This window comes from Mesoplodon densirostris, chromosome 4 (assembly GCF_025265405.1).
Source record: "Mesoplodon densirostris isolate mMesDen1 chromosome 4, mMesDen1 primary haplotype, whole genome shotgun sequence".
In the NCBI taxonomy this organism is placed as follows: Eukaryota; Metazoa; Chordata; class Mammalia; order Artiodactyla; family Ziphiidae; genus Mesoplodon; species Mesoplodon densirostris.
Genome location: NC_082664.1, coordinates 43,232,265 through 43,256,183, shown reverse-complemented (window position 1 = coordinate 43,256,183; position 23,919 = coordinate 43,232,265). Strand labels below are relative to the sequence as shown.

Here is a 23,919-nt window from a genome sequence, read left to right as displayed (position 1 = left end):
CCTGCACCATATTAAAATGCTCACTGCTTCTAGTAAGAGTGGTATTTTTAGTAATTGCATTTTCCATTTGTTCAAATGGTTAATTTGAACTCTTGGGTAGATAAACTCTTCAAGTATATAAAAATCAATCTATCCTCCTGTTTTGGCCATCCCCCCCTTCCCCAGGCCCATCCTCTCTCTCTCCTTCCCCCACTCTACGATGTTGTCTATTTTGAGGATATTTCTAGAGTTTTTAAAGTGCTCACCTAACTCTGAGGATTGAGAGGAAAAGAGTAAAACAGAATTTGGCTTGAGTTTTAGAGAATTTATGTTTATATGCTTGGCTTTTTAGAAAAAATAGAAAAACTGATTTGTCTAGATAATATGTTTTGATTCAAAATGTATTCTGAGTTATATATTCCTTTTGCTGATAAAAAAATTCAGCCAAAGGAGTGTTTTACATTTTAAATGTCTCCTAATGGAAGATAAAGTAGTTGAACTAATTACAGTTAGACTCTTGGTCCTACAACTGGGTAGTTACAGAAGAAATAAGAGAAGTGAGAGATGAGTTCTCAGTGTAACTTGACAGGCTTGGATCCAAGAACATGGCAGAAACCGGCCTCTCTCAGATGGCTAAGGACAGGGGCTGGGGCAGGGCAGGACTCTAACAGTGTGGATACTGGTCACAGGCTAGGGTCACTGAAGTAGGCATAGTATTCACCCTGGTAAAATGACACTCCACTTCTCCATTCTTCCCACTTTTGGGATGGGAACATGTGTAACCAAGTTATGGCCCACAAAACCCATTAACTCTGCATTAGAAGAAGGCGAAATATATCCCAAGGGTGAGAAAGATCAGACTGTAACTGTGTTTGACACTGAGGCCAGGAACCAGAGGCTGGGAAGAGAAGTCTGAAACATGGCATTTTCCCTTTTGTCAACAAGGCCCCATAACACAGGAGTCTTTTCCCTCTTTTAAGAGCCTGGTGCCCTGATGCCTTGATTCAGCTGACTGGTGAGGGTGAGCCAGGAAGGATTCAGAGGCATCCCCAGTGAATTACTGGGGCTGGCTCAGAAGCCATCATGCAGCAGTATCTACACGTCTCATTCGGGATGCAGAAATATCTGTCAGTTCCAGGAGGTGAGGATACCTGTAGTGGGGCCTGCACTCTGGGGCCAGCACCAGGTGAGGGTTGACTCTGACAGTCAGTGCTAAAATACCTGGGGCTTACAAGCTATACTCACAACTAAATTGGGGTGGAGTTGGGGAGCATGCAGCTGGAAGTGCTAATATCTCCCTCTGCCACATTTCATATATCCTCTTAATACACTGCCTTAAAAAAATCCTCCTCTTCATTGTTCATTCTAGTTAGATTTCCCCTGTATAAAAATACGGAAGAGGGTGCATAATACTGTTCATGAAACTTGCATCCCTCAGAAGTTTGGCCCTTTGATATTAAACTTCTGGAAAGAGCAGAGAAATAAAAATCCAAACACTCTAGTCCCGGCTCTGTGCTATTTACTGCCATGTGACTTTGGGTAAGTCACTTTACTGCTTAGAACCTCTGTTTTTCCATCTGTGAATAGGGATTATAATGTTCTGCCTTCTTCAGAGAGTTGGGAGGGATAATTGTTGAAACACTTCAAACTATAAAACATTGTATACAAACAATGAATTATGATTATTATTAGTAATAATATAAAATGAATATTAAATATAAATTTAATATTTTCACATTTATAAATTCACACACAAGAAAAGAATTTATATTATATAAATTATATAAATTTAAATTAAAGATAAATATTTAATATTTAATTAGTAGTAATAAAGTTTTAAAAGCTCAATAAAGCAGTAACGGTTAGAATAGAGATAAATGAGTTTGTGTTAGAAATTTAACAGAAATATTAGTTATTAAAAGAGAGAGCATTAAAGGAGACTCTACGAGGCCTGTTAGGTGTCAGAGAAGCACAACCCATAGTGCACAGGAGCTGAAACAGAGGCAGACGGAAGAGCCACATGAGAGGAGGGGCAAGGGCTGGTCTGGTGGGGGCACTCACTTGAAAGGGTGACCCTCGTCGGTTTTCTGCACAGCTTGTAAAACAGACTTGTAGATGCGGAAACTGATGGTGGCTGAGAGCGCAGCAAGGGCCAGGTAGGCCACGACACTCACAACGCTGAACTGGGTCAGGGAGAAGAGTAGCAGCAGGAAGCTCCCAAACACTATCCCCGTCTGCTTGATGTCCCTCCAGTACAGCAGGTCAATAGCTGTAGGGAGGAGACACACATACACACACCAGTTAACACTGGCAGTGCCACTGGGGGAGCTGTTGCAGCCCCTTCTGCAAAGCCACAGTTGCTACAGGTTCTCACCAGCTTTTGGATTCCTAAACACAGATGAATAGACACAGCGCTATTCCCAGGGCACTTACTGTCATCCCATTTTGCTTTGGAAGAATCTTTTCTATCCCTGAGGTCAATCAGTAAATTCACAGATAAGAATAGGCTGTTGAACCTCCAGTGACAATATCTCTCTGAGTGAATCTCAGTGGGCTACATCTGTACAGTGGCCTAAATTATGTGACTTTGAAACAAGATTGAAAATTCAGAGGACTCTGTGAAGTACCTGTTCTCTTCTTTTGGATGGCAATGATTGTACACATCTTGATGCCCTGCTTACAATTCAGTGTCTCAATGGTGGCCCGTAGATGAGCACATCAGTCATACACATGGCCCTGCTGCTGAGAAGGGGCAGCAACAAGGAAAACAGAGGTTCTGGAGAAGTGGAACCTTCAGAAGCATGGCAGCAGGTCTGGGAGACCCCAGCTAATACCAAAGGCTTCTGAATAGAGACATGGTCTGCCTCTAAAATGAGCAAAACTGAAGGGTTAGTAGCTTTCTCAAGAATACCTGGAATTTGGATTAAACCATTTTGTAATCATATGATTTGTTCACTTACATTCTTGTGACTTAAAAAATCTGGAATACAAGCCTTAAAATCTACATCACACCTCTCATTCAGTTATTTGCCTTTCAACTCAGAAACAAAAAATTAAATTCAAAAGAATAAAGCCATGGTGCTTCAAATATGATACAAAATGGAAATATTTTAAATATTCCAGTCAATAGATTATGAAAAAAGCATAGAAGACTTGCTGAAGAATGTATGCAAATTTATTCTTCAATTAGGCGAGTAACAAATGGTTTCTTTCTTTTCAGGCAGAGAAGAGGAATCTTTGGGAAGACATGACATAAGAAACGCCTGGGCCCCTGAGGGTAGATGATAGAAGTGGGAGAAGAAGGGATCTCCACAGAAGCCTTGCTGCCCCCTGGGTGTGAATGGCTCTGGAGACAACAAATTGAGGTAAGCCTAGGCCTAAGTCTAGACCAGCAGGCCTAAAGGCCCCTGTGGGCTAGGAGCCTCTTAGTATTTATTCTGTTAAGTGTAGGGGAGTGGGGAAGGAGAATAAAAAGGAGACTAAAACATCACCATTACCTGCAGTGTTACCTCTTCCACATTTGCTCATTTATTCAGTATTTATTGAGCAAGTACTAAGTGCCATGCTTTGTGCTAAGTGCCAAGTATATCAAAATAAATGAATTGTTTAAAAAAGAAAACTTATATGTAAATAAATAAATTGTAATCTTCTGTTTTATGATGCCCACAGATTCCCATGGCAGACATGTTTAGAAATAAACACATTATAAGACAGCATGATCTGTGCTATGGGGGTACACAGTGCTAGGGATGGTAGGCTTACCCATCCCTGAGATGATGTAAAGGGGCACAGAGACACTGTAAGTAGTTTTCAGGCAAAGAGGAGACAGAATTTGCTATTTTCAAGTGAATCCCCACTTAACAAATTACATAACACCTGTTAAAAATGATGTGGCCTCTAGAAAAAACCTTCTGAATCTCTGGACCCCTGTTCAAACAGCCCAAGAATGGCAGGCACCAGGTAGGGGCTTCACTAGAAGCAGCTGTGGGCAGAGAACATTAACTGTTAAGTAACGTTAGTTTGGTGCAGGGTAATTACACAACAGGTCTTTCAATCAACTTGATAAAATTGCTGGGGGTTTCTAATTGGGAGGTCAACAAAAGTTGTATCTTAAAACATCAATGGATGTTGATTCTGAGTACTTTGTGACATGATTCTCTATTTACACAGATTCTGAAATGTTCAAAGCACTTTCAGACATTAGTTCATTGAAACCTCACAATAAACTCCATTACATAGGTGTATAACAGGCAAGGAAACTAGAAGTTAAGAAACTCGCATACTGACTATTTAATAGGAGAAACAAGATCAAACCCTAAGTTTGATGCTTTTTTCAAAAAACAGTTGCCTCTCTCATGTCATGTGGTTGAATGTTAACTGTCCCCCAAAGTATGCAAAATTAATTTGGGGCAACTTGATTATATTTCAGTCTGCTTCCAGAGCTAGATATTTATAGTGATTTTTTTTGGTAAGGGCAATCAAGTCATTATCAATAGTAAACAGTTATTGGTCATCTGTTTATTTAGTAAGCACAGGAATGAAGAGATCATAACATTTTGTTCCTGCTTTTATGTTAACTTAAGATCTAGATGGGAAGACTGAACATTCATTTTTTTTTTTTTTTAATGCTGCATCAATGCCAATATACCTTGTGTCGTCAGAGGTGGCAAAAGTTGAGTTCAAAGAAGGGACAGTACTGGAATTGATGAAGGAGGTTGTGGGATGGTTTGAGAATGTGGCGAACAATTTGTTAAGGAGATGGGGTGGATACAGGGAAATATTATGAAGGATTAGTTGACAAGAACGGTGACTAATAAGCTGTGGGAGAAAGGAGGAAGAACTAATTATGGGTGAAAGCAACATTTCAAAGCTGGGTGACAGAGTGATTAGTATCACTGACAAAAATAGGAAATCTGAGGGAGAACTGGTTTGGGAAAAAGCTAACACTTGTTTTTATACCTCCAGGTTCTGCTGTGATGACATCAAGCAGGGCATTTTGACACAGCCTGGGGCAGAGATGGGACAGGGATCACAAATGAGATGTAACTGACAATTACACACAATACTTATTAATTTTTTGGAGGCTTGGAAATAAAATGATTTCTTTTTATAGGCTTTGTCACAATAGTCCTGAGTTAAAATGGACAGTAATATCCATGTGATATTCAGATGGATATGTACAGTAGAGAATTGGAAGTGCAGGACTGCCATTTAGCTAAGAGGGTTGAATATTTACATTTGGGTGTATTCTGAGTAGAAATGATGATTGAAGCCGTGAAAGTAGAGGAAACCTCCGAGAGGAGAAACTAACGGATGTAATAAGGGATGAACCATAGTTAAGGATTCAAAGGATTGAGTAAAGCTGTAAAAGGAGTCCTGTCTGGGTATTAGAAAGGGTCCCACAAGAGTGTTGGTTAGGGCAGTTAAGAAGAAGGAAACTTCCAGAAGAAAGGGGTTGGCAGTAAAGAAGAAGGAAACTTTCAGAAAGGGTAGGCTACAGTGTGGAATGCGGTAGATGCAATGAGGGAAATGAGAAATGAGAAAGGACCACTGGTTTTGAAGACTGGGGAGTCACTCATAACTGGGGAGAGAGTGGTGTTAGGTGCTAGTGAGGATGGAAGCCCTACTGTAAAGGTTTGGGTCAGTGGTGGGAAATTCAAAGTAATAAAGAAGATGGTAGTTTTGGAAGTAGCAACAAGCAAATCTTAAGGTTGAGCAAACCTGGGAATGTTAGTGAAAAGGGAGGAGTGAAGATCCCCGGAAAGATATTTGTTTGAGCAAAGTCTCAGAGAAGGTGGGGAAAGGATGGGATCAGTCGCAGCTCTTTCTTTTCAAAGAAGGAAGAAGAATGAATACTTTGTCAAAGTATTGGTGTGGCTACAGATATATGTTGAGGTGGATAGGGAATAATATCAAGTGGCTCGGGGTAGATTTATTCAAGTTTTCCCTGGAAAATGAGTCATGAGGTCCTCCTGAGACTGAGCAGAATAGGGGTAGGGCTTGAAGAGATTAGGAGAGGTCCAGACCTGCGTTGTTCAATATAGTAGTGATGAGTCACAGTAGCTACTGAGCACTTGCAATGTGGCTAGCCTCAATTAAAACATATTGAAAGTATAAAGCACATGTCAGATTTCAGACTTAGTACAAAAAAGAACGTAAAAAGTATCTCATTAATGCTCTTTATACTGATTTTCTGTTGTTGAAAGGCTAATACTCTAGATATGCTGGATTAAATACAGTGTATTATCAAAAGTAATTCTACCTGTTTCTTTTTACTTATTTTTTTAATAAACTTATTTATTTTTGGCTGCATTGGGTCTTTGTTGCTGTGCGTGGGCTTTTCTCTAGTTGCAGTGAGCGGGGGTTACTCTTTGTTGTGGTGCTTGGGCTGCTTGTTGCGGAGCACGGGCTCTAGGTACACGCGCTTCAGTAGTTGTGGCACGTGGGCTCAGTAGTTGTGGCTCTTGGCCTCTAGAGCACAGGCTCAGTAGTTGTGGCACACGGGCTTAGTTGCTCCGTGGCATGTGGGATCTTCCCGGACCAGGGCTCGAACCCATGTCTCCTGCGTTGGCAGGCGGATTCTTAACCACTGCGCCACCAGGGAAGCCCTCTTTTTACTTTTTAATGTGACCACTAGAAAATTTTTAATTACATATGTGGTTCACATTATATTTCTATTGGACAGTGCTGATCTAGAAAAACACAGTAGGACTCAAAAAGAAATTAATAAAAGGGCTTCCAGGAAGTAAAGAGGGTTTGGTTAAAGCCAAGGATCTCTGTGGATCCAGTCAACAGGGTTAGAGGTTGGGTGTTTTGATCTGTGGATTGTGGGGCTGGCCCAGATTTGTGAACTGGCATGGTTAGAGGAGTCAAAGATCCAAAAGGACAGAATTGAAATGAACAACCTTGGGCTCAGGCTGGGAATGACAAGCAGTGAAGACCTTTGGGAACTGATACGCTGGGCAAATGGCAAGGGCTGTGTGTGGCCAGAGTGCGGGCAAACAGCCTGAAGCCCTGATGATTCAGTGGGACGGGTAGGAAGTGATGAAGTGTGATCACAAAAGAGAGTTTCTGTGTTCCCAAGCTGCTGTATAAATGCTGATTTTTCACATTTTAATTTTGCTTAGAGTGATGTAAACTTGTGTAGGAAGCTTTATAGTATCTGGTCCAGAAAAATGGGTATTTGAATAAAGCTTCCTTAGAATCCAAGTTAAAACATAAGTATCTCTGTAATTGCAGCAAATTATCACAAGTAGTCTTTGAATACTGCAGTGGATAGCTTGTTTCTTTCAATATTCTCCTAATACAGGAAGGCTAGGTGAGAGTTTAAACACCTGAGTACACATTCACTAAGCATACTCACTGGGACAAATTACTGTATTGCTTTGCCAATTATAAAAATTAAATTACTTTGCTAAAAACCAAGGAGCAATGCAATGAAATGGGAGATCAGTATGTTCTATCAATCTAATAAATAGACTGGGCTTGCTGAGCTCATCCTGGTCCCCAAACCACATGTGGGAACACACACTGCAGCCTGCCTGGGGCCGACTTAGAAGGGTGGACTGGCAGATTTGGCAGATTTGAAGAATCCTAATCTCAAATGCTGAAATCAGTGCTACTCTCATTTCCATAATCCAGGCAAGAATAGAACAATAAAATAGAAGTGATCCAAGGTTTGAATTAATACCTAAATGGAAATAAAATTCAATGTCAAATTTCTAGAAAGAAAGCCCTTTGCTGCAGTCTAAAGTTTTTTGGATTGGGACATTATTTTAAATGTATTGAATTAAATGATCCAATAGTGACTCTAGCATTCAGAAAGTATACCAAAAATGTATGAACTGAAAAGACAGTGGTGCAGCTATTCATATTTTATTTATAAGGCAAAATGTGGGTAATATATAAAATGGCAATAAATTGTGCAGAGTTATCTACATTACTGCACCATATTCTTAAATGTATTTATTTATACTTCATCTTGGTCCAAAAAAGATTTCAGGCAGCATTGCACCACTTGTTATGTGACAAATTAATGCTACTTTTTCAAAGGCCAGGTCAGAAAATGTGTGAAATTCCTGTTCACAAATGATATCAGCATTTCATCAAAGGAAGTGTTGAAAAATATGCTTTCACTTTTATATTTACTTTTCAGCAAGCCTCCAATAATTTACTACCTTGTGAAAAGGATTACAAAGCTAGAAAACCCTCAGTTCTTTACAACTGTGTCTAAAGCAGGGATAGAAAAGTCCATTACTCTGATTTTTGTTAGGCAAATAAAATATCAGCACAAAAAGGTAACAATAATAGTAGTAACTTTTTCTACTTTATTCCCTCATTTTGCCATCAAACTAGAGAAACATAATGGAAATAGATGTAATAAAATACTTTAAACATACGCAGAGACCTTCAAAGATGACATCTTCTGATCAACTAATCCATAAGTTTCATTTGCCATGAAACAGTCTCCTACATAAGGTAAAAATTTAAAAGGTAATCCAGGAGCCCTGAGCCCAGAGAGGAAATTGCTAGAAGACACTTTTGTAGATAAGACTCTTGCAGTGATTCCATTTTCTAGGTCCTTCCTTCACATCTTTTAAATGCAGCCAATCTGACTGTCAAGAGAAAAATGCCAACATTATTTTCTAGACGGTTAAGTAATTCTGTGGATGTTTTGAAAGGGAATATATGTTAAGCCTGGTGCTCCGCGTAGTAAAAGAGCACAGCATTTAACCCACAGACGATCTTCTACTCTAATCAGCTTTGGCAGAACAATGAGAAATGAAGGATTTTATTGCCAAAGCCACGGCTAGCAACAATCTCTGGGACTTTTATTCCATGGGAGACAAAAGCAAACACGTTCTTCTGATGACTACCCTTCAGATTAGACTGATGGCATAAACTACGTTTATACTCATGAAGGATTTACCATTTTCCTGGGTTTAACAGCTGAATGTGATTCCTGTTTGCTAGTTCTAACTACTAGGACCATATTCCATGCTGTGAAATTAACACAATGATGCTTAAGCCATTGTCACCTTGGTAGAGTAGGCCTGGCCAGGAAATGAACCAGTAGGGCCCAGTATTTAAGACTGGGTTGTCAGCTTCTCCTGCTAAACCTCCAGCAAATAGGCTCGTTTAGGATTAAAGGAAGACAGGGCCATATGGAGAGAAAAACAGGCTTTGGGCACATGGTAGTTGAGGGAGGCACACAGAAAGATTTTCAAGGTATTGAATAATGAATGTCTTTGTGTGCTTTTTCTTTCTTGAATAAGCTTTCTGACTGGATCAAAATACAAAACTGTTCATTGGTTGGTTTGTATCAGTCATAATTAGCCACAAAATCTTAAGTCTGGGCCATACCTTCTTAAAATCCATCACTGTATTGGAATAGAAGGTAGACTGCTGTTGGTTCTCTCATTTTTAAAGAATATATTTTAAAATTTTGACAAAGACCATAATGGCTAAAATATTTCTTGAACTAAAAAGATATAAGACGAGGAAAAGGAATGATCTCTCACTGTACCTTCGTTCTGTTCAATAAAATATTGTGTCCTTCCTGACCCCTATTATCACTAGATTTGATCTGCAGTTTGGTGAAATGATTCTGAAGGCAGGAGATAAAATTTGACTACATGTGAAGTATGCCCATTGTGAAACGGGTATAACTGCAATAAATTCTAAACATTAAAACCTATTACATTTGTACTTTTTTTTCTTTTGATTTTTTTCATTATTTTTGTCTGTTTTTTTTTTAACTTCTTTATTGGAGTATAATTGCTTCACAATGTTGTGTTTCTGCTGTATAACAAAGGGAATGAATCAGCTGTATGTGTACATATATCCCCATATCCCCTCCTTCTTGCTCTCCCTCCCACCCTCCCTATCCCACCCCTCTAGGTGGTCACAAAGCACCACGCTGATCTCCCTGTGCTATGCAGCTGCTTCCCACTATCTATTTTATATTTGGTAGCGTATATATATCAATGCTACTCTCTCACTTCATCCCAGCTTACCCTTCTCCCTCCCCGTGTCCTCAAGTCCATTCTCTACTTTTCATTTGTTCAACATTAACACCAGTTTGGGCAAAGAACTTATAAGTAATGCTTGAATTATTTTCCCCATTTGGCAACACAAGAAATAAGGAAGAATTTAAGGACTTTATCTTGTGAAACGGTAAGATAATTGCTCAGATTTAAGTTTATAGCTCAAACATACTTGGGGGAAAGAGAACTCTATACTTCTAAGTTCTAAAACTCCTAACAATTTTATTTTCTTATTTGAAATATATGCTATAAATTTAGAATACAATTATAATGATCAAGGTTTTAATGTAGTATTATCTATCACACAGGCAGAAGACGGCTTTTAAAGAATTATTCATGTCAAATTCTTAGCTTTCAAATTGTGAGCTTAATTATAAGGTAGTCATGTTTCTTTTAATGGCTGTGTGTACTTTCATAAGAACTGAAAAGGTGACAATATGTAAATATTAATACATGGTCAAATATGCACACAACTTAGGACATCAGGTTGAGAAGGATGGGAAATTTGGTGGTGATGTAAATTTAATTAGCTTTCATTAGATTTTAGAATTCTATTTTAAGTGAACTTAAAATAGATCAATTCACAGATTCTGTTCCTGAATGTATTAATTATTCTAAAGAGGAAAAACAATTGAGTAAAGAATATAATTTCAAATACCATAAGAAGAAAGTGGGAGGGAGGTAAGCATCATTTTAAAAATGATAAAGAAGGAAGGGCCTGCTGAATATGACAAAAGATTTCATCCACAACCCCTATTGATGTATGGTAATCATAATTAATGCTTTCGTGATGGCATATCAGGAATATGATTGTTTTTAATGAAAGAAATATTAATTCATGGAACTATGAGAAAAACCATAGATTTGAAGATGTGGATTTAGCATGGCATTTCTGTCAATCTCATCCATGGTGGCTCTTCCTTTAAAAAAAAAGAAGACACTGCAGAGAGTCCATCTGTACAGTCTAAAACCAAAACATGTAATAAAAAATGATTCTAACCTATTGATGTTTATCATAGTCTTTTTCTTAATTTTAGTAAGGAATAGCTCGTAACGTAAAGAAACATATATTTGAAGTTCATCAATTCTTTCATGTCAGTTTCTCCCATTAAATTATTTTAAATACTTCTTGAGATATGTACAATCTTGTTTAATAAAAGCTGTTTTTGTTCCCTACCTAGTTCTACAGACTCATTTTATATGGTATACAGATATTGGAAGCTATTCAGCAAATACTAACATTAATTAACTCTAGGTGGTAGGACTTTGGGTGATTTGTGGCTTTCATTTGAAACTCTTTGTAGAAATGGAAATTTTCATAATGTGCATGTATTATTTTTAGAAAACCAATAAGGCCATTATTCTACCGCCAAATTTTGAAATATTCCCTTATAAAGATTCTCTTGAAAATGATAATACATTGTGAAAAAGGAGAATTTTATTTTTCAATGGAGTAATAACTACCTATGTTTGGTACATTATCTGTACAATGAGAGTTTTGTTTCATTAAAAAAAAATCCCTAGATCCTCAGCTAAGCCAGTTTTCCCATTAGACCTCATTAGAATCTGCAGAGAGGGAGTTTGTAAATGAAATTTTTTATGCTGTAATGTTTGCACAAGTATTCTAATAATACTGAATCCAAGTAAAATGCTGTTTTTGATAAAAGGTGGGATTGGTCTGCCTTTATGTCTGTGGGTAAAATTGTCTTTATTAAATGCCATTTTCAAAATACAATCATTTCTTTCAATTCCTGTGGCTACAACAGACATTTCTTCTGTGTATTTAGGGAGGCTTGGCCATTTTGAACTAGCACCTTTGAGAACAGACTACCCTCAAGAGTGTTTCCACAGAGAACTGTAGGCCAGCATAAAATTTTCAAAATATTTTATTTTCTAACAAAATCAGAAACATGTAAGATTATATTCTCTGGAAAGCATTTCACCCTTCACTATTTTACAGGCAGGGGAACCTGTAAGTACAAAATGCTGCCACGTGCAGTAAAGTGGGAGCTGACCGCTAGCCTCAGCCCCCCACATTGCAACTGTCCTGCCCATGAACTTGTCATGTACAGTGATATCTGGAAAACAGCAATCTTTGGAGCACAAGTGAAATTATATGGATAAGTGGTTCTAGTCAAACTTTGTTCCCCTGCCTCAGTACCATTTGGATTCAGGTAGTATATAGTAAAGTGGTTCCAAGTGTAGGTTTGGGGATCAGACTGCTCTGTGTTTGGGACCCACCTAAGTCTTAGGGCAAATTACTGGCCATCTCAGCCTTAAAATCCTCAGTTTCGTCCTCTATAAAATGAGAGTAACACAATAATCTCAGGAAGATATGAGATTAAGATATGTAACAAGAGTTCAGGACAATGACCGACCCATGGATAATACTGATGGAGAATTTTTAATGATGAGTTGATGATGGGGATGAAGACAACAATGGCATAAACCTGCTTCAACTGCTCGATTTTGCTTTGTCTTTAAAGAGGTAACCTGTGTGAAAAGATCCTTGACGGTGTAAAGGAGAGTTCACTTTCTGTAACTCAGCATGAGTGAAAGAAGCAGTGAGCGCTGAGATAGGAAGAGTTCTGGATTCGCTGTCAGAGTCACCTTTTCATTACTCAACTTGGCACTTATCGAAAAACTTTGGGCAAGTCACTTAACCTCTTTGAGCCTCATGTTGTTCAAGAGTAAACTGAAAAGCTCAAATGAGAAGATGTTTGGCAAAATGAAAACTATGTAAATGTGATGGGTTATTAACACCCCCCATTACCTAGATAATTCCCATTTTTAGAAAAACCATGGAGGAAGAAGCCATCTACTTTGGAGGCAGATGGTAGAACAGCAAGAATCAAGGGGCTCTGGGGTCAGACAGCCCTAGGCTTGAATCCAGCCTCTGGCATCACCAGCTGTGTGCCTTGGCAGAAGCCTCAGTTCATCACTTGTAAAATGGGATAATAAAACAATTCACACATCATAGGATTCATGAAGATTAAATGCAATGATGCGAGTAAAGCACTCAGTAAAAGTGCCCAATAAATGTTAATATTTAATAATAATAATACTTAGTAATCTGAAGATTGCCATGTATATTGGCATGTTTTATTAGGTTATTGTCTTATTTCATCTTCACTGAGTAGATTGGGCTTTGGTTTATTAACCAATTGGGTATGAGTATCATTTTTTTAAACTGGAAACAGAATGTGTGTAATGTAGTATAATGTGGACTTTAGTCTGTCTTTAAACATTCTTTTCTACAGCTAAAATCATATATAGTAAAATAAATATAAGGTTCCTTTTGCATGTATACTACAGTTTTTAGGACGCATTGTATTAGTTTCAGTACAGTCTTCATGACATATCCAATGGGCTGCAAATTTCTCCATGGAATTGTTTAACATAGAGGAAACAGAAACTCACTTTTATTCCCTTTTCCAAGCAAAACTTTCATTTCTTAATACCTTCAGAGGACATTATCAACAATGTTAATACTTACTTCTTTTAACTGCATTCACAGCTGCTCCTTGATCACACCCATTTCATCATTTGTATACTAGACCTTGCTCTGCTGGTCTATGGATTGGGCTAAGAATTATTACACATGAGTGGCTTCAACCCTGATTATGTATTAAATTCACTTGAGGAGTTTTTGAAAAATACTGATGCTTGGCTCAACTGAATCAGAACTTCTAGGGGTGGGGCCCAGGCATCCTTCATGGTTTTTAAAGCTTCCCAGGTGATACTAATATGCAGCCAGTGTTAAGAACAACTGTTTTTGATAATGAGGGAACTAAAATGAAGAAGATACACTGAAAATGCTAAACAAGAATCTTGCTGTAGATTTTAGTTTAGATGAAAGTTCTCCTAGTGGGGAGAAACAGGAATAATTTACTTATTATTTCTCTTTTATGCCTATAAACCCACCCACCCAGTTATTAGTTAATTTTCAGGATAATGGCTTTGTTCTATCTGACAAAAGGAAATCAATGGTACTGAACACTATCAAAGGTCACAGAGTAGGAAAGACCCTCAACGATCCTGCATCAATCTTCGTAAGCAGCTGTATAGTGGAAAAGAAAACGATTGTCTTCAATGGACAAATTATGGCATTTTGTGTTATTTTGATTATAAATGTCCACATTTTTTAACCCCCCCCCCAGTGAGAATGTCAACTGAGGCAAAACACATAGGACGACTGTGATAAAATAGTGTCTTACATCTTATACAAATAAGGCAGAAAATCTGCCACTTTTGGTACTTACTTTTGGTTACAGGAAATCCATAAGCATAGTCTAAAAACCAACTTTGTTATGTCCAACTAAACTTGGTATTCTTTCAAGCCATAGATGTATGTTGAGTGTGTATACGGAATAAACTGGCTGAGTCTAAACACATAACAAGAATGAAATGTTACCAAGAATTTTCACAGCTGCCTCCTGTATAAAACATATGCTAGTTCATGTAGTTGACATCATTCTCTAATATTATGCCCCCTGAATGGCCATACATTTCTTATTTCCTGGCATTTAAATTTATTAGGTCCATTTATTTACTTTTGACAGTTGTATTTCCAATAGGCCCACATAATTTGAACTATTGTATTTTATGTCTTAGCCGCCCAACCAACAAATAAGAGACAGAGAAAATATGTTCTTAATTCTGAGGTTCATGTTTAGTTTTTCTCTGCTTAAAAGATTTACCAAAGAAAAACTCCTTGGGGCATTAAAGATTAAAAGACATCCCATTCTTTCTATGATATAACATTACAAGAGGAAGATGCCATGTTTAGAAAAAAAAAAATCAGCTTCTGCTCCAGTGTATTCTTGGCCCCCTGAGGGATGCTGCAACCCTGCAGGTTAAGTCAAACGCACCTTCTTCAGAACCATATTTGTTAAATATTAAAAGACACTTCATATTACAAACATCCAAGTTTACAACACATAATTCTTTCTTTCAAAGTCTCTCTTTCTCCTAGTAATCTCACACTGAGCAAGATGAAGGAGAGAATCTTAATGTAACAAAGGAGAGATGGAGATGTGTGAAGTATGAGGCTGAATAAAAATGGCTGAAAAGCAATCCAAGCGAGGCTGGAGGGTGGCCACACCCAGTGCTAATATGGACTGTTTCAAAATAAATCTGTTATACCAGAGGGCAACTGGCACTGCTTTTTAATTTCCCTCCATTTGTTCCACATATACCCATTATTAATAAACAGTAGTTAAAGGTTACCCCAATGAAAGACAAAAAAACCCTGAAATATTTCAAAGTGAATCATCCTAATATGTGTCTACGCCATCATATTTTCAGGATTTCGAGAGCTATTCTGCATTTCCAGTTTCCTTTCTGTGACCACAAATAATAAGCCTGAAATGGGTGTGTCCCTCTTAAAAGGATGCACTCTCACTACAGCCTTCTCAGCTAATGGTTCTACCAGGAGATTTCAACCTTTTAGGCATAAATTAAATGCACTGGGATGCACGGAACAATAAGAAAGCATTTTAACTCCGGGAATAAGAAGAGATTAAACAAGTACTGAATGATTAAAGGATCCCAAAAGAGCTCCAGGAGGAGGCAAAAGATGCATTATTTAAAATACTAGCGTGACAACAAGAAAACAAAGGGGTGGGGGTGGGGGATTTTTTTTAAAAAAAGACAGGACAAGGGGAAACCCCCACAAAAATCAAACACCATCCACTTTGATTTTTGACAGAACAAGTTTACTCCCCCCATCAGAAAGCGCTTGGGTATAAAGCATGCATAGGTCCCACAGGTGAAATGATGCACAATGGCCGAGTCTGGGTCCCGGCGTTCCCGTGCGCCGCAGGCATGCACAACTGAAATAAAGAGAATACCCTGACTTTTCCAGTTGCTCCAAACACAGTCCATCTTCGTGGAATCGGCGGTGGCCTGCATCGTGCGCGCTTTAGGGGCTCGCCGTTGCTGTCCTCGGGGGCGCCGAGCGAGCACTGAGGCGTCGGTGCCCCGGCTGCAGCGCTGCTCGCGGTGGCCGCGGCTGCAGACAGACTGAGGCTGAACCAGCCGGCGTGCGCTGCGAGGGGCGGGCGCGTCGCGGGCACCGCAGTCTCCGAGGCAGCGAATCAGCGCGGCGCGGTGCCGGGTCGGCCTGCGCGCTAGGGGATGCGGGCGCCGCTAGAGGCGAGAGCGTAGGCTCGCTGCCCGAGAGATGGTGAAGCCGGTTCTTACCCGGAAGGCACAAAAGCTGACGGGGGTGGGAAGTTTGGGAGAAAGAGGAGAAAGGGCCAAGGGTAGGGATGAGAGTACAACACTTGGGCTGTTTCTGGGACTTCCTGCCCGGCATGGCATGGTGCTTTTTCTAGAAATGTCTTAGAAACCCATGAAACTTGTTGGATAAGACATAGTTGATGGCAGTACAAATCTCAGGCTTTCAGCATCATGTCCCCTAATTGCCGCAGCGCTCACTCACCTTCCCCCCTCCACCCGCCCCCCCTTTTTTTTTTTGCGGTACGCGGGCCTCTCACTGTTGTGGCCTCTCCCGTTGCGGAGCACAGGCTCTGGACGCGCAGGCTCAGTGGCCATGGCGCACGGGCCTAGTTGCTCCGTGGCATGTGGGATCTTCCCAGACTGGGGCACGAACCCGTGTCCCCTGCATCGGCAGGCGGACTCTCAACCACTGCGCCACCAGGGAAGCCCCACCCCCAATTCTTTACATTGTAGTCACACTTTAATTGCTTGACGTCTTCCAAACAACTGCCAGATTCTTTCCCTCTTTTGGAATAGTCCACGGCTATCCAAAACCTTCCTTGGCAAAGCCGCAATCACTGCAAAGAAACCCCGAGGGCTTGTGTCCTCTCCTGTTAACCCCTCTTCTCCAGCTCTGTTTGTAGGTTGAATGAATAAATAATATCAGAATGTGGTGCCAGTAGGCTCCAGATCAAAGCCTTTGGACTCTGACACACGGAGTTATTAGCCACTGCAGTGACCCTCCAAGAGTGGTCAGTTGTGGGGACATCCAAACAGAACTCAGGGAAGCAAAGGGCATTCTTCCTCAACAACATCATGTTTGAGATTGAGTGCTGGGGGGTGATGGGCATGGGTGGTGTGTATAATTTGGGAGACAAAGTTGGTTTCCAAGCCCTGTGAGTCAAGGGCTTCAGGTGTCCCCAGTTACAATGCAAATGTTAATGGGAGGAGCAGAAATATAGGTAGTAAGCTACTATTCAAATCTTAGCATGAAATACTTTATCAGATTATATTCCAAGGCAGTTGAGAGAATGGACAGGGGGATAGGTATGTTTTGATGAGGAAAAGGTATAAATAGCACAGAGGAAGGACTGGAATATAGGCATTTTCTAGGGAATGAAAGTCCTGGTGGAGGGGACCCTTGAGGAGACAAGACATAGCATGAGGACAAAGAATGCCTTGGGGACCAAAGGGGTATATAGAAGGAAGAGTTCCCACTTCATCTGTTGTAGCATGGCCTTATCTGTTACACAGAATTTCTCTCTCCCTCATGGAGAAATGGAGCCTCCACAATTCCTCTGCAGTTTACAGAGCCATTCATTCCCATACCCAAATCTACATCTGTACATCCTGTGCCAGCAAGAGCCTAATGACAGTAATCTCAAGGTTATGCTTGTGGACATGATTTATCTTTTATTTTATGAACCATATACACTTTAACATATGATCTTTATGATCATGCATGTTCTTTCTAGAATAAAAGCCTTCAGAGAAACCAGCTAAGCCTCTGCATATCTTTGTAACACATCTGAAATTATTCTTAAGGAAGCTTAAGAAAGAAGGATTTCAGGATGATTTGGCACTTCTGGGCATCTGAAGTCTCCTACAAGAGTGGGCTTGTCGGAGCTCCCATGGGGCTGATGGGAAGGAAGAACAGTGACCACATTATTTCACAGCACTTTTCAAACTGACCTGCTCTAGAGGTGCTAGTGACTTTTGTTATATTTATATTCCCTCCCCCCTCCTCCCTCTCCCTCCCCCCGCCTCCCAATTTTTTCATCATCATGGTCATATTTGGGAATTCAGTCAGCAAAATGATGAAATGACTGGTACGTGATGATGAATTCTCACTGCATGATGTGGGGCTGGGACAAACTGCAAATAGGTGGGGACAAGACTCAGAAGGAGAGAGAAAGGGCTGCCAGGTGGGCTGTTCCTGTCCTGGCCACTTTTCAGTTGGAATCCTTTGGAACCTTGGCCACTAGGAGGCACTGACAGTCCAATGACAGCCGCAGACATCAGCCTCAGTACAGAAGGTGCCCCAGGTATTTTTTTTTTTTTAACATCTTTATTGGAGTATAATTGCTTTACAATGGTGTGTTACTTTCTGCTTTATAATAGAGTGAATCAGCTATACATATACATATATCCCCATATATCCTCCCTCTTGCATCTCCCATCCTCCCTATCCCAGCCCTCTAGGTGGTCACAAAGCACCGAGCTGATCTCTCTGTGCTATGTGGCTGCTTCCCACTAGCTATCTATTTTACATTTGGTAGTGTATATATGTCCATGCCAATCTCTCACTTCGTTCCGGCTTACCCTACCCCCTCCCCATGTCCTCAAGTCCATTCTCTATGTCTGCGTCTTTATTCTTGTCCTGCCCCTAGGTTTTTCAGAACCACTTTTTTTTTTTAGATTCCATATATATGTATTACACAGCCATAAAAAGGAACGAAATTGGGTCATTTGTAGAGACGTGGATGGATCTAGAGACTGTCATACAGAGTGAAGTAAGTCAGAAAGAGAAAAACAAATAACATATATTAACGCATATATGTGGAACCTAGAAAAATGGTACAGATGAACTGGTTTGCAGAGCAGAAACTGAGACACAGATGTAGAGAACAAACGTATGGACACCAAGGAGGGAAAGTGGCGGGGCGGGGGTGGTGTGATGAATTGGGAGATAGGGATTGACATATTGTATACACTGATGTGTATAAAATGGATGACTAATAAGAACCTGCTGTATAAAAAAAAGAAACAAACCTGAAAATCCCCAATTACAGAAAGATGGAAAATAAATATTTCAAATGCCTAAAAAACAAATACCCCCAAAATAAACAAATGGGACCTAGTGAAACTTAAAAGCTTTTGCACAGCAAAGGAAACCACAAACAAGATGAAAACCCAGGTATTTTCAGTGGTTGAGTATTCAGTGTTACTGGAGCCAGTGTGTGGCTCTGACAGTCAGTACTGAGCAGCAAGCTGGGAGCAGCACGTCCCTAGCAAAGAAGAGTAGGCAGAGAGGCAAACTCTCCCTCAGGTGGAGGGTAGCTGTGTCAGAATTCTTGGGCCATGAGTTTTCACTGGCCACAAAGTTGACCTTGGAATGTCAGCTTAGCTGAAAGACCACATTCTTTTCAGTCATGCTCAATCTGGAAAGAGAAGCTTGATGACATCTGAAAAATCAATATAGCAGTTTGACAGTTGAAGACTGAGGAGGTAAGATGTCTGATGCCAGAAAGACACACACTAGTAAAATAAGAATTGGGGGCTTTTGATTAATGCACAGGTAATTAAGAGAAACAAAAATGACCTTATTAAAGGAAAATCAGGCAAAAGAGTATGAAGAATGACTGGGGATGTGGGTGTTAGACCCACTTGTGTTACAAACTTTAGTTATATGGCTTTGCTTTCAGCAAATAAGTATCTCTGGACCTCTCCCTCATAATATACAAATGAATTATAGCTTTAGATGTTTGTTTCTATGAAATAATAAGAATTTATTTCCCATAGACATTGTAAATGGGTGCTTTCTTTGCACAAGTGCCCACAAAATATTAATTGAAAGCTCTTGGCAAGATCAAAATGATAGAAGGGTAGAAAAGATATGTAAATTGTCCTTAAGCAGTGAAAGAAAACAGAAAGCAAAATAAAGCTTACTAAAAGCAGGCAGGAACTGCCGCTGTCTTTAAACCAGGAGAGAACAGACGGGCTTTGTATGCAGCCAGCTTAGAACTTGCTTTAGGTACTGCCAGGAAAGGAAGTGATTTCTTTAGTTTTCAGGATGAAATCGTGCATTAGTCTGTACTAAGGAAAAGCAAAATAGCCAAGTTTTATAATCTCATCCCAGATCAAGATGAACGTTGAAGGCTGCTATGCCCAGAGTGGCTGTATTGTTTTTGCTTACTAAACATCAGGATTTTTACTGATGAGACTCAATGGCACCTACACTGACACATTTATTTAAGAAATACGGAGAACCTACTGTATTCTAGACACTGCTCTAAGCATAAAGCAAAGTTCCTACCTTTAAGAAGTTTACATGCTAGTGTGTATGGGAGGAGTAGATAATAATAAAAGAGGTAAATATATATTTCACTTGTGGAGAAGTGTATTGGGGAAAATAAAGAGGTAAAAGAGGACAGAGAAGGGGCTGGGGTGGAAATTTGCTGTTTTATAATGAGAGTCAGTGAAGGGCTAATTCGTAAGGTAAAATTAGAGCAGACACCTAATGGAATAAAGGAGAAAGCCATTAAGATCTATGGAGGAAGAGCATTCACAGATGCACTGAGTTTTCAGGACAGAATGTATTATAATACCCAGTAAACTATATCAAGCATCTTATAGAACTCCTTGGATTTTTTAGGCTCTGAGAAGTATAGCAATTGGCAGAAAAGGCACAGAACCAAAAAAAAAATACTTTATTATGATCAAAGAACACTAAGAACTCTGCTCTATGCCATATGGAATAAGGAAATTTAAAGGAACAACCAGTTTGTTACATAACCCACTGTACCAAAACAATGCATAAGTTGTCTTCAATTCAAATAAAAGATTAGCACTTTTTATTTTCACATGGTGTGTATTTGGTTGTTACAAGATCCCTATGAGGTAGGTAGTGTTTACCTTCATCTTCTTGATTGATTGATTCATTCAATCTACAAAAGTTTATAGAGCCCATACTAAGTGCCTGTCTCTGTAAACACAAAGGGAACTGCCCACTGGGAATTTGAGTCTACTGGGGGGAAGATTTACACATAAATAGATAAATGCAATCAGTGGACTGTATGAACAGGAAAGAGTGGATACACAAAACAGAGAGTGTTTAGTGGCAGAGGTTTCAGGAAAGCCTTCAGAGAATAGGTGATAATTAAACTGAGTTATGAACAAGAAATGTACCACCAGTTTGAGTGATGGGCTTTCCCGGCTGTCAGACGTGGAAACTTAATTACAGAAATGTGTAGAGGCCAAACTGTGACAGGCCTGAGTAGTAATACTGTCAATAGATGAGGCAGACACTGCAGGGTTTCAAGGAGAGAAGTAACATGGGAAGTTGAATAATTTATCCAAATTTGGCTGAGAATCTTTCCAGAATTGATAAAAGACATAAATTCTAGTCCTAAGCAAGACAAGTAAGAAATCAATACCCTGACCCACATCATAGTGAAACTGCAGGGCATCAAAAATAAGGAGAGGGGCCTCCCTGGTGGCGCAGTGGTTGAGAGTCCGCCTGCCGATGCAGGGGATACGGGTTCGTGCCCCGGTCTGGGGGGATCCCATATGCCGCGGAGCGGCTGGGCCCGTGAGCCATGGCCGCTGGGCCTGCGCATCCGGAGCCTGTGCTCCGCAACGGGGGAGGCCACGACAGTGAGAGGCCCGTATACCGCAAAAAAAAAAAAAAAAAAAAAGGAGAAATCTTCAAAGCAGACATAAATAAAAGATTACCTCAGAGAAACTGTAAGATGAACAGCAATCTTTTCATTAATAGAAGCCAGAAGACAATGAAATAATGTCCTCAAAGTAGTGAGGGAGAATAACCGTCATCTAGAATTCTATACCCAGAAAGACTAATACAGGGATTTTCAAATATGAAAGAAATGAGAGAATTTACTAATGGCAGACTCTGCAGAAAAATCTATCATAGATAGTACTCCAGAAAGAAGAAAACTGAACCTAAATTCAGTTAAAAGGAAGAAGTGACATGCATGAAAGAATGCTGAGCATAAACATCAGTAATGGCTAATTTGAGGGGAGGGTTATAAAAGAAAGGTAAAAGTAAAACAGTAGACAAAATAGAACATAGGTAGGAAGGAGTGACAAGAGTAAAAGCATTCTAAGATCCTAGTATTTGTTCAGGAGGAAGATAGAGATATTTAGACTACGAAAAAGTCAGATTTATGTGTCAAACATTTAATGGTCACCACTAAAAGAAAATAACTAGAACATGTAACTTCCAAATGAATAAAATGTATAAGCAAGGTAATTAATTCAATCAAATAGAAATCAGGAAAAGGAAAAATTAGAAGCAAAGAAAATAACTAGTAAATTGAAAGCACAAAGTATTAAAAATACTTCCAAATATACCTAAAGAATGCCAACTAAAAATGATGAAAGCTTTCATATTGGATGAAAAAGATGTAGTCAAAGGATGTTTTCAAAAGAAAGTCCTAAAACATACTGATACAGAAATGTTCTAAGTAGAAATGGAAAAAGTTATACCAGGTTAATAAATTTTTGTAATAGTGACCTTGCTAGATTAACTTATTAATTTTATTTGTAGATTCTTTTGAATTTTATATGTATATAAGCATATCTTCTCTGAATAAAGATGGTCTTATTTCTTCCCTTCCAATTTTTATACTTGCATTTCTTTACCTTGACTTACTGCTTTGGCTAGGACTTCTAGTATACTGTTCAGTAGAGGTGGTAACAGGGACTATCCTTTGTCTTTTTCTTGAATTAAAGGGGAAAGTGTGTTCAAAACTTCACCATTAAATATGATGCAAGCTGTGAATTTTTTAGCTATCCTTTATCAGAATAAGGCAAATTCCCTCTGGCACCAGTTTTCTAAGATTTTTCATCATGAACAGGTACTAAATTCTATCAAATGCTTTTACTGAAGCTAGTGAGATGATCACATAGGTTTTCTCCTTAATTTTGTTAATATATAAATTACATGGATTGAATTCTGAATGTTAAACCAAACTTGCATTCCTAGAATAAACTTTATATGGCCCTGATGTGACATCCTTTTTATATACTGCTGTTCAATTTAGATTCAAGTTGTTAATGTTTTGTGTAGAATTTTTATATTTATATTCATGAGAGATATGGTCTCTTCCTTTCCTTTCTTATAATATTTTTCTTAAGTTTCTGCATCAGGGTTATACTGGCCACACAAAATGAGTTGAAAAGTGTTAATCCCACCAATATTTTCTGAAGGAGTTTATATAAGATGATATTATTTCTTTTTGGAATGTTTGCAAGAATTCACCAGGGAACCCATTTGGACCTGGAGTTTTATTTGTGAGATGATATTTAATTACAGATTTCTTTAATAGTATAAGATTATTCTGATTTTTAATTTCTACTTATGATAATTTTGGTCAGTTTTTTTCAAATGAATTTGTCTATTTAAAATATATTGCTAAATTTATTGGCATAAATTATGTATATCATCTTTTAATTTTTTAATAATCTGGAGGAGTCATAGTCATGTTTCTTTTCTCATTTATGATATTTTACATTTTGTTTTCTCTCCTCTTTCTTGATCATTTTGTTGGAAGTTTATCAATATAATGAATTAAAGAATAAAATTTTACTTTGTTGTGTCTTCTCTTTTGTATATATGCTATTTCCGTCTATTTATTTATTTATTTATTTATTTTTTACTTTCATTTGCTATTCTTTTACTAGCTCCTTAAAATAGAAGCTTAGATTATATTCAGCATTTTTTCTTTTCTAGTATTTCATTTAAAAGTATAAAATGCCCTCTTGGGGGAACTCCCCTGGTGGTCCAGTGGTTAAGACTCCGTGATCTCAATGCAGGGGTTCTGGGTTCGATCCCTAGTCCAGGAACTAGATCCCACATGCTGCAACTAAAGATTCCACATGCTGCAACTAAAAAGATCCTGCATGCCACAACAAAGATCCCGCATGCAGC

General features: G+C 39.0%; 1 protein-coding gene across 1 annotated transcript in view; it reads right to left on the bottom strand.

The window, feature by feature from the left end:
- The window catches only part of RTN1 (reticulon 1), a 236,141-nt gene that overhangs the window by 15,927 nt on the left and 196,295 nt on the right, over positions 1–23,919 (bottom strand). The window contains exon 4 of the mRNA XM_060098076.1: positions 2,041–2,248. Within this exon, the coding sequence (XP_059954059.1) occupies positions 2,041–2,248 (208 nt within the window). The remainder of the gene's footprint in view (positions 1–2,040; positions 2,249–23,919) is intronic.